This window comes from Heteronotia binoei, chromosome 2, assembly GCF_032191835.1.
Source record: "Heteronotia binoei isolate CCM8104 ecotype False Entrance Well chromosome 2, APGP_CSIRO_Hbin_v1, whole genome shotgun sequence".
In the NCBI taxonomy this organism is placed as follows: domain Eukaryota; kingdom Metazoa; phylum Chordata; class Lepidosauria; order Squamata; family Gekkonidae; genus Heteronotia; species Heteronotia binoei.
Window position 1 is genome coordinate 65,813,018 of NC_083224.1, and position 12,217 is coordinate 65,825,234.

Below are 12,217 nucleotides of genomic sequence, written 5' to 3' on the forward strand. Positions count from 1 at the left end.
ACAGAATGATTGTCTGCATGTTTATTCAGAGGAGCAGACATACGCTGATGGGGCTATAAAACAGTAACTTCTGTAACCTGTTAATTAATTTTTCTCTTCTCTTTCATAGTTAATGAAAGAATTTCCTCTCCTAAGTGTACTGAATATTCATGAAAACCTGCTAGAGGCCCTTCTGGAACTACAGGCTTATGCTGATGTCCAAGCAGTTTTGGCAAAGTATGATGGTAAGTTTGCTATTAGATGTCATGCTATGCTGAGCTATACCAGTCTAAGCCCTGACTGAGGTAACTCTGCATAGGATTACCCTGTTAATCTGGAATCTGCCTCCTTCTCAGGACTGCCAGCCTCTGAGGGCACCTGGGGATATCCCAGAATTACAGCTTGTGGCAGGCCCTTCCTACCGACTGAGGGGACACAGCCTTTTATGATTTTGGGGAACCAGGTTTATTTAGAACTGTAAACAGTCTGCATAGTTACAATATGTTTTTAGGGTAGAAAGTGTAAAGGCTTTTGTTCACTGTCATGAGATAAATATTGTGGTGAGCAGGAAAAACACAGATCACTGAAGCAGGGGTTGTACAAAGGAGAAACTATCTCAAAGGAGAACCTAAGTTCAAGCTATTTGTGGCTTCAGGGTGTGGTTTGAATTCTCTTTATGGCTTGCAGGTGCAAACAGTCTTTCACTGACTAGCCACTAGGCTAGATTCTGTCATAAAGATTAAAACTAAATCATACTAGGTCTGCTCATCACCAGAGACAGGCCTAATAATCAGGAACTCTATCATAGAGATAGAGCTAAACTGCTACCACACTACCAGGCAAAACTACCTTTCCACATGTATGCTCTTTTGCTGAGGCAGAACTGAATGCTCTCCTGCTGTGTTTCCCTCCAACAGTCCATCCCCCACCCTGAAAAGTGACTGCATACTAGAGCAGAATTCCCAAGATATGTGTCTATTTTATCCTTTCAGGGTCAGGACAGCTTTCTCTCTGTCACACAACTGAACTACAGAGATCGGTTCCCTTGGAGAAAATTATTGCTTTGGAGGGTAAACTCCCTGGCATTATACCTCACTGATGTCCTTCCACTCCCCAAGCTTTACCCCAAGTTCTCCAGGAATTTCCCAACCCAGAGCTGGCAACCTTAGGTGTCCCTTGTATAGTGTGGAAATATCCTAGGTTGTTTATAATGTTGATCTATCAACTAGTGAGTTATTTAAATAGATCATGCCCACCAATTTTTGTCTCATGTTGCCTCTTCTAAGATGGTGTAGTGCAGGGGTGTCAAACATGTGGCCCAGGGGCCAAACCAGGCCTCTGGAGGGCTCTTATCAGGCACTGAGCAACTAGTGGTCATCTGCTTCCTTCTCCCTCTCTCTTGCTTCCTTCTGCATAACAGCTTGCTTTGCAAGGCTTGCTCAATTGCACAGGAGCAACAGAGCAAAACCTCTGCTTTCTTCCTTGGGGAGGAAGGTGGGGAAGGAGAGCTTGCTTTGCCAGGCTCTCTGAATTGCGCAGCAGAGCTACTGAGCCAAGCCTGTCTTCCTTTTATTTGCTGAGGCTCCTCCCCCTCCTGGTTCTTTGAGGAAGGAAGGAAAGAGCCAGAGCTTCCTTTGCCCAGTTCTCTGGATCCCATGGGAGAGATACAAGGAAAGCACCCTTAAGACCAACAAGCGCTAATTTTTTATTTTAAGGTTTTGATTTTTTTTTAAATCCTTAATTGTGTTTGTCTGTGTCCTTTATAAAGTTTATATCACTGCATTACATTTTATGACTCACATGGCGCCAGCCTGACAAGGTCTTATTGTCAGATCCAGCCCTCATGAGTCTGGCACTAGTGAGACCTATATTTGGAAAAAAGTCCATACTGCACTCTCTGTCACTATTCTTATATATGGCCAAGATTTTGCTGCCTCTAGTTTCTCATTAACTGGAGATGTGGTCTTGATTCATTATGAACTAATCTTGTCCTGTTGTTTGAAACAGTTAATTGATCTGTTTCAATCATGGATCAATTACTATGAGAGATTGACTTTTTCTGCATCATTTTTCAGAGTTGCACTTCTTTTTCTGCAGGCCATCTCTGTGTGAAGGTTTTTCAGATCAAGGAGCTATATTCTCTTGAAGTTCAGTGCTGAGATTTACTTCTTAAATTATGTTTGAAAGGTAGATAGTTCTTGGGAGCTTTAATTAATTAATTCATTAAAATTAAAGAATGAATTCCAATAGAAAAATTACCATCTATCTGTCTGTCTACACACAAACACAATTTTATAATGCTAAGTTATAAATGATGCTTTTAAAGTTGTTAAATCTGTAAACAAGTTTAACAGAAAGCTAAGTAAGCATTACATGTATTTCATTTTGGATTTCTTCTCCTGTTGCTGCAGAATTATTGAAAATATTACATTTCTAGCAGCTACTATATTTGTATTTAAGTTTAAAAATAACTTTCACAAGTAGATAAGTTGAAGATTCATGTTTTGCATGGAATTACAAGGGACAGATAAAAACAGTTTAAATGTGTTATCAAATCAGATACTTTCTGTATCTTGTGAAGTACTTGTAGTGTTGATGCTTCCCCCAGACAGCTTACACTGAGATAGGAGAGATCAAGGGACTGTTGAGAGAAAAAGTGAAGGAATTGGCGTGGGTGTTCAGGATATGCATGGAAGAAAGCAAGAAAAGTGACATACTTGGGGAACACAACCATTCTCTCACCATTCATTGCATTTTGGTGGGCATAGAATTTATAGTATGCATAGATATTGATTGGTCAGAACAGTGGTTACTAGCTTCCATAGTGGTTGCTAGATTGTTATAAAAACCAGAATAAAAAAAACATAAGAATTACCCCACTCAATCAGTCTAACAATAATCTTGTCAATTATTCTGCTTCCATAGTGGCCAGCTAGATACCTTGGCAAGCTCACACGCAGGCAATGCGGAGGTTGCCCCCTCCAACTCTTCCTCTGTTATGCCCCCAGCAACTGGCATTTTAGGGTATACTGCTTGTGAAGTTCCATTTGGCCTTCGTGGCTAATAAACATTATATGCACTATTCATTCCTGCTGGCTTTCTGCCTTGATAGGTAGTTATATCTTTAAAGGTTTTTTATTCAAACCACCTAAAGTGTTTACTTAGCCTGGGAAAAGTATTCTATGGTGATGAGAGGAAGAAACTCTAGTGCCTTTGCTTTCTCATTGAGCTGCTGAACTCACGCGTGCTCATTTTGCTGGTTATACTCTTGCCTTATTCAAGCACTTTGTCATTGGTGCTGAAGCAGTTTGTTACGGGTTTTACAGAGTTAGGCTATTTGGGACTTGATCAAATTGAGTTCTTTATGCATGTACAAAAGACTGTGATGCCTAGCTAGGTCTCTCTCTGTAGTTTCTCCCTCTATACCTCCCACAAAAAGGCAAGCAAATTAATTCCAAAGTACCTCTTCTAGCTACCACCTCTATGGGAGCAGAAGGGTGCCTATTGCATGGATTGATCTCTTAGGGTCTTGATATGCACTCAGGCAGAAATTCTGAGTTCATCTTAAGCTTTTATCTTATAAATATTACACACAACATATGAGCTGAAAGCACTATCTCAGAACGGAGAATTCAAGATGTTTTACAGAGGTGTCAAACTCATTTGTTACAAGGCCAGATCAGTCATAAATGTCACTTTTTTGGATGGGGCCATGTGTGCCATAAGATGTAATGCCAAGAACTGGAGATATATTACCACTGATCATGATCCATACCCATCCTCAGCATAGCTCTGGGCCAAACCAGCTATGCTCATCCCTTATGGTCGCCAAATCTGGATTGGGCATTTCCCTGGAGATCTGGGGGAAGACCATTGGGAGGCCCTGTGTTTGGGGAAAGGAGGGACCTCAGCATGATCCTAATATAGGCCCTTCCAGTCCACATTTGGACTGGTTTCCTCCCATTTGCTTGCAGGTCAGATAGGTGCCCTGGACGGCCGGTTCTGTCCCCTGGGATGTGTCTGGTATAAAACTTGCCAAATGTAAATTTTTGTATTCAGAGGTAGTGATTTTGAAATGTTTCTCACTTTAGGATCTAAAGACAACCATTTATTGTTCCACAGATATCAGCCTTCCAAAATCAGCAGCAATATGTTACACAGCAGCACTGCTAAAGGCCAGAGCGGTTTCAGATAGGTAAGTCATTTTTAGAGGACTGCAATATTGAAACAATTTACAACATAAAGAGAATCCATCCTAAATGGGTTTTAATAGCTCAAAAAGCAAGTTCTTCAATACAAGCCTATTCACATAATATATTGGAACCTGGCAATAACCATGTTGGTAAACTTGATACAAAGCAAAGTGTTAATCTGACTGACTCTGGCCAGCATACAAAGAGTTATGAGATGTGCGGTGCAGAATTCATTCCATACTGGCAAGTGATCTTGGTGTATGGTAAAACAAGTAATCACAAAGTTGGTATTAGAAGCCTCTGTCAAGATCTTCGTGGTCTCTGTGCGTCACACTCTTGGGATATAGCGCCTGCGCCTATCCCCCAAATCGGTACCTAAAAAGCCCGGGATTTTTCACGCTCGGCACCAGTGGGCATGCGCAGGTGTCCCAGTACGCATGCTCACCGGAGCCAGCGCGAGGATCCCACCAATTCTTTTTTGACCGCCACATTGATAGCATCTCCTTTTGACTGCTCCAGTCAGTGCCTGGTAATCTGTTGGATTTTTTCCCTGTTATTGCCCATTTGTTGTTTTTCCTAGTTAATAGTTAAGTGTTATAGTTAGTTGTTGTTTAAAAAAAAAAGACTTTGTGTTGGACTTTGCCCTTCGGGGCTTTATTTCCCCCCCCCCCCCCATTCCCTCAGAAACTGTTCTGTGAGGGTTCCAGTGTCTATGGAAAGGCGTTGGGGTTTTTTCAAACATTGCCTCAGCTGTGATAGCAAGATCTCACTCCCTGATGGTCACTCCCTCTGCTTATTGTCTGGGCGAGGGACACCGAGTTGATTCATGTCCGCATTTCTCGAGTTTCTCAAAGCAAACCTTCAAAAACCGGGCGGCAAGGCTATTGGCGGCACTTGTAGAATCGGCTCTTCGTCCACCAAAAATGACATCAGGCCTGTCGGTATCGATGGGAGAAGCTACCCAGGCTCCGATGGTTGCATCGGTCGATCCATTGTTGCCGGTGCAGACTAGCATGCAGACGGAGCGAGGCCGACCCACAAAACGACCCTCTGAAGGGTTAGTGGTGACTCCGGCCAAGAAACGTCGGGATGATTCGGGGACCCGATTGTCCCTCCTGAAGAAGTCTAAATTGAAGGAGAAGTGGAAGAAGGACAGACTTTCCCGCACTCCTTCTCGGGATGCTTCGTTAGAGTTGATGGTGACTCAAGCTGCTCCACCCCGGAAGATCCTGGCGTCTCCATGTCCACGGAGTCCTTCGGTGTCGAGAAGCAGAGGCTCGCAGCCGATCCATCTGTCGGGATCTGAGCAGGAGATAGACCTGACCCAGCGCACCCATTCATCTAGATTGGGGTCATGTCGTCGGACCGACAGTGGTTCGGTAGTCCCACACATGGGTTATCCACCAGGATCCACCGCGGCCTCAGTACAGACAGCACCGACTTCATCGGAGGTCTCGGCGCCCATCGATACCGTACCACTCGAGGTTGTACATATCCATTCTCGGTCCCCATCACTTCATGGGTCTTTGCTAGAAAATATCCTCGACACCGAATCTCCAGATTCACACAGAAGTCAGTGTGCTAACCTTCTCTGCGCACACTCCTTCCGGGAAGTTTCGATGTCTAGTAGACAGATGCCTAGCAAACAACTGATAACGACACCCGCATCTCCACTCATAAGAGAACCCTCGACACCGAGAGAGCCATCCACTCGAATCCGAGCTGAGAGATCTCGAAGTCGTCATAGGGAAAGCTGTTACTATTATAACCCATCACAGTCCAGATCACCATCTCCTCGTAGGTACCGACGATATTACAGATCACTTTCCTCGAATTTTCATCGGTATCGGTACCGTGAAGACCCTCGGTACCGTGAGGACTCTTGATACCGTGAGGTGCTTTATCATCCTACACATCGGGAGCACGTATACCATGAGGATCGTCTTCGGTACCGTGAGGACGTGTCTTATCGACCCCGTGAGAGTCCCTATCGACGCCTTAAGCATTACACTATGGTATCAAAACCATTGTCTCCAGCTACATCGACTTCAGTGTGCTCGGTCTCCCCTAAACAACAGACAGAACAGCCTCCCCTGCTGACCAAACAAATATCGATGCCTACCAAGCCCATTGACACACCCATTGAAACTCAGGAAGAATCTGAAGCGGAACAATCAGATTCCTCCCATTCTACAGCCTCAGCTCCTCCTTCACCAGCCTCTGACATCATCAAACCTGCTGACCTATCACTCTCAGAGGGTTCTAAATCTTACCTAGATTTACTGTCCAACATGGCAAATTTACTTAATATTAAACTGACTACTGACGCACCTAGAGTTTCGGATGTAGTCCACGATTTAGTATACGCAGACCTACCGTCAGGCTCTTTTCTCCCGATGCTTCCAGTTCACTTGGAATCCTTGAAAGAAGCATGGGACAAACCCGCTTCAGTGCCACCGACATCTAAATGAATTGAATCCCTCTACAAAATTCATGCTCTTGCATCAAAATTTCTCTTCAATCATCCGGCACCAAATTCCATGATCGTGGATTTGTCCTCAAAATCCAAACAAACACTACACCCAGTCCCACCTGAAAAGGAAGGGAAGAAATTGGACACTCTAGGAAGAAAGATCTATTTGCTTACCACTGCTGCTTCCAAAATTCACAATTATTTGGCCTATTTTTCGGCATATACTTTCAATCTGACCTCCCAATTTACCACCTTGGTTCCCTCCCTTCCGGATGCAGCACAGAAGCAGGCTTCGCACATCCTTCAGGAGCTCTCTCGTGTCAGCAAGCAGCAAATTAATACAGTACGTCATGCTGTGGCATGCTAATCTAGGACTATGGCTACATCGATTGCTCTACGCCGTCATGCCTGGCTCAGGTCCTCGTCACTACAACCTGACATCAAATTCAAGATAGAGGACTTACCTTTTGATGGACAGGGTCTCTTTAATGCCACCACAGATGATATTTTAACCACTGTTGATGACAGTAGGAAAAGGGCCAAAAGATTGGGAGTTTCTCAACAGCAATCCCAACCTAATTGGCAGAGAACCTGGAAACCATCATACTACAAACGTTCCCGATCCCCCCGACAAGCTGAATTCTGGAAACGTAAGGCTCCTGCGGCAAAACAACCATTTCAGCGAAGAGCACGTCCACAAACTTCAAAGAAGACAACACCGGCTCCAAAGCAGTCTCTTTGACTCCTCTCTTCTACCTCTCAATCAGCTACAACACCATTCAGACAACACCAGACTATGACCATTCTACCTCATGTGGGAATCCATAACATTGGATTTATGGGTCCTGGCGATCATCCACAGGGGCTACATCACAGAGTTGGATTCGACTCCAAAACGCCACAGATTCATACCTACACCCCCATCTGTTCCACTTCAAACGGAAAACGCCACCTTGCTGGACAAGGGAGCTATAGAACCAGTTCCACTGCAGTTCTATCACACAGGATTTTACTCCCGCTATTTTCTGGTTCCAAAGAGGGATGGGGGGGGGGCAGCGCCCTATACTGAATCTTCAAAAACTCAATCTCCATATTCGCTACAAAAAATTCCGCATGATTACTCTGCAATCTATCCTTCCACTGATTCCAGAGCAGGTCTGGATGGCGTCGATAGACCTACAAGATGCTTACTTCCATCTCACCATCAATCACCATCACAGAAGATTCCTCAGGTTTGCTATCAGAGATCAACACTATCAATTCCATGCTCTCTCCTTCAGTCTTTCGACAGCACTGAGAGTTTTCACAACATAGATAGATGTTGTTTACCTTGACTTCCAGAAAGCTTTTGATAAAGTTCCTCATCAAAGGCTCCTTAGAAAGCTTGAGAATCATGGAGTAAAAGGACAGGTCCTCTTGTGGATCAAAAACTGGCTGAGTAATAGGAAGCAGAGAGTGAGTATAAATGGGCAGTCTTCGCAGTGGAGGACGGTAAGCAGTGGGGTGCCGCAGGGCTCGGTACTGGGTCCCATGCTCTTTAACTTGTTCATAAATGATTTAGAGTTGGGAGTGAGCAGTGAAGTGGCCAAGTTTGCGGATGACACTAAATTGTTCAGGGTGGTGAGAACCAGAGAGGATTGTGAGGAACTCCAAAGGGATCTGTTGAGGCTGGGTGAGTGGGCGTCAACGTGGCAGATGCGGTTCAATGTGGCCAAGTGCAAAGTAATGCGCATTGGGGCTAAGAATCCCAGCTACAAATACAAGTTGATGGGGTGTGAACTGGCAGAGACTGACCAAGAGAGAGATCTTGGGGTCATGATAGATAACTCACTGAAAGTGTCAAGACAGTGTGCGTTTGCAATAAAAAAGGCCAACGCCATGCTGGGAATTATTAGGAAGGGAATTGAAAACAAATCAGCCAGTATCATAATGCCCCTGTATAAATCGATGGTGCGGTCTCATTTGGAGTACTGTGTGCAGTTCTGGTCGCCGCACCTCAAAAAGGATATTATAGCATTAGAGAAGGTGCAGAGAAGGGCAACTAGAATGATTAAAGGGCTGGAGCACTTTCCCTATGAAGAAAGGTTGAAACGCTTGGGACTCTTTAGCTTGGAGAAACGTCGACTGCGGGGTGACATGATAGAGGTTTACAAGATAATGCATGGAATGGAGAAAGTAGAGAAAGAAGTACTTTTCTCCCTTTCTCACAATACAAGAACTCGTGGGCATTCGATGAAATTGCTGAGCAGACAGGTTAAAACGGATAAAAGGAAGTACTTCTTCACCCAAAGGGTGATTAACATGTGGAATTCACTGCCACAGGAGGTGGTGGCAGCCACAAGTATAGCCACCTTCAAGAGGGGTTTAGATAAAAATATGGAGCACAGGTCCATCAGTGGCTATTAGCCACAGTGTATGTGTGTATATAACATTTTTTGCCACTGTGTGACACAGAGGGTTGGACTTGATGGGCCGTTGGCCTGATCCAACATGGCTTCTCTTATGTTCTTATGTTCTTAACATGTATGGCAGTGGTGGCAGCCATACTCTGGCAACAACAGATCTCCATTTACCCTTATATGGACGATTGGCTGGTCGTATCTCAAACAAAAGAACAACTTCAGAAGGACATCTCGTCTACTCTGTCCCTCCTGTCTGCACTAGGTCTTCAGGTCAATCATGCAAAATCCAACCTGAATCCCACTCAGAACATACAATTTATAGGGGCATGTCTGTCGACGATACCACACAAGGCCTACCTTCCAGGAGACAGAGTGCAGCATATCCAGTCCTTGGCCAATACCATAATCACGCACTGTACCCAAACAGCCTTCATCTTCCAGCGGATGTTAGGTCTCATGGCAGCCACCACCGCCGTCCTCTGTTATGCAAGACTTCATATGCGCCCTCTGCAACTGTGGTTTGTCCGGACATTTCATCCACACCAGCAATACCAAATGACCTTACTTATGGTCCCATCTCACATTATCCCATCACTAAAATGGTGGATGGTGGATCGTCATCTCCTGGCAGGAATGCCATTCATACGAACACTGGCCTCTGTGATTGTCACGACCGACGCCTCCAAGTGGGGATGGGGAGCCCACTTGGGAACGTTGACAGTTCAGGGACAGTGGACCGTGTACGAGAGATCCCTTCACATCAGTTGCCTAGAGCTCCTGGTGGTCCACAGAGCTCTGAGATCCTTCCTACCGTCTCTTCACAATCGCCACATTCAGGTCACCTCCAACAATGTAGCCACTGTTTTCTACATCAATCAGCAGGGAGGCACAGCCTCTGTTGGCTTGTGTAAACGAGCCCTATCCTTATGGCACTGGAGTATCATTCACGGCATTTTCCTGACAATGGTGCATCTACCAGGAGTCCAAAACGTCCAAGCAGACACACTGAGTCGTCATCTAGTCAACGACCACGAATGGGCCCTCAACCGTCGTTACCTGCATACAGTGTTCGAGACTTTTGGCGTTCCGAAAATAGATGTATTTGCATCTCCAGACAACGCCCAGTGTCCGCACTTTTACATTCAGGGTCCTCCATCCCCACTGTCTGCGGGGGATGCCTTCCTCCATCAATGGTCCTGGACACTACATTATCTATTTCCACCAATCCCTCTCATCACAAGAGTATTGCAAAAGATAAAGCTAGATCGGACCAATTGCATCCTGATTACACCATGGTGGCCCCGTCAACCCTGGTTCACCACTCAACCCTGGTTCACCACCACTCCTCCAGCTTCCTCAAATTCAGGACTTGATTTCCCAACAAGAAGGCAAGGTTCTGCACCACAATCCGGGACTTCTACGACTGACTGCCTGGAAAATAAGTTTCTGAATTTTCCTTCGGACGTTCGTCATGTCCTACTCAATGCCAAAAAACCTGCCACCAGAAAATCTTATTCTTTAAAGTGGAAACGTTTTTCGGCGTTCTACATAATTTCAAGCCTGAACTCTCCATTATAGCTCAGATCCTGACCTACATCTTATCCCTTTCTAACTCAGGACTGTTGTACTCTTCTCTGAAGGTCCACTTAGCGGCCATCTCTGCATTCCATCCACACATCGAAGGGTGCACTGTTTTCTCCCACTATGCTACCAAAGCCTTCATGAAGGGGATCCTCCACCTTCATCCTCCAATCTGTCAGCTTCACCCCGCCTGGAGCTTGTCTCTCTTGCCAAGCCAATTAATGAAGCCACCTTTTGAGCCCATGGCATCCATTCCTATGCATCTTCTGTCCTGGAAGACAGCTTTACTGGTAGTGCTTGCTTCTGGCAGAAGAGCCAGAGACATCTGCGCTTTCAGAGCAGACCCGCCATACACTATTTTCCGTCATGACAGAGTTGTTTTATGGCCTGACCCTTCCTTTTTACCCAAGGTAGTCTCACCGTTTCATCTAGGAAAGTCGTCTACTTTACCTGCCTTTTTTCAACACCCTGCCGATGCAGGTCAACAAACTTTACACAACCTGGACGTACGTAGGGCTCTTGCTTTTTACATTGAGAGGACACGTCCATTTCGAAAAGACACTAGACTCTTTGTAGCATATGCAACCCACAACCAAGGCACTAAAATCTCAACACAGAGATTTTCAAAATGGATTGTGGCTGCTATTACTTTATGCTATCAAGTGGCTAAACAGCCTATACCTGAACATTTACGAGCTCATTCTACCAGAGCTGTTGCCACTTCATCAGCCTTCTGTAAGGGCGTTCCGATGGAAGACATCTGTGCCGCTGCGGTCTGGTCGTCTCCATCTACGTTTGCCTCGCACTACGCTTTAGACGTCTGTGCTCGGCGTGACGTGTCTTTCGGGCAGGCTGTGCTATGATCCATTTTCAACTGATGTCTCCAGTCGGCTACACTGTAAGTACAATATTGCTTCTTATATGCATAACTAACTTTGTCCTTTGGTTACAGATCCAGCACCCGTCTCCAGGCAGATTAGCTTGTTAGTCACCCATGTGTGGGACTGCACAGAGACCATGATGAAGATAAACAGGTTTCTTACCTGTAACTGATGATCTTCGAGTGGTCATCTGTGCAGTCACACACGCCCGCCCAACCTTCCCCGCTGCTGGTTCCTTATTCCTAATTCAAAAATTTCTTCCTATACGGTGGCGGGAAGAAACTGGGTGGGTGAAGCGCCTCTATCTCGTCTAGGCATGTGCAGTGGATACCTCCTCCCCGGGACGAGAGGAAGTGCGCGCCAAAATTAACGCTCCAAGATTGCTTTGAATTCTTCGAGGTCGGGATCGATTCTGGCGGATAACCCATGTGTGTGACTGCACAGATGATCACTCGAAGATCATCAATTACAGGTAAGACACCTGTTTTTCTCCCCTGACCAGCCCTGGAGACCTCGCTCTTCGCAGGCGGAGAATAGGTCTCCCTATAGGGGAAATAACAGAAACAGGTTTGCTTCAACATCTACAACCATTGGCAAATCTAAGGGTGCTCGCCCACATAAGCAGGGCCTTTGACTTTTCTGTAGCACACATCGCCGCCCATCCTTCGTAACGTACTCGTCTCCATCAGTATCTTCCGGCTTAGGAGT

General features: G+C 45.5%; 1 protein-coding gene across 1 annotated transcript in view; it reads left to right on the plus strand.

Moving 5' to 3' along the window:
• ST7L (suppression of tumorigenicity 7 like) overlaps nucleotides 1-12,217 on the plus strand; it is an 82,526-nt gene that overhangs the window by 20,171 nt on the left and 50,138 nt on the right. The window contains exons 9-10 of the mRNA XM_060231227.1: nucleotides 110-224; nucleotides 4,102-4,174. Coding sequence (XP_060087210.1) covers nucleotides 110-224; nucleotides 4,102-4,174 — 188 coding nt within the window. The remainder of the gene's footprint in view (nucleotides 1-109; nucleotides 225-4,101; nucleotides 4,175-12,217) is intronic.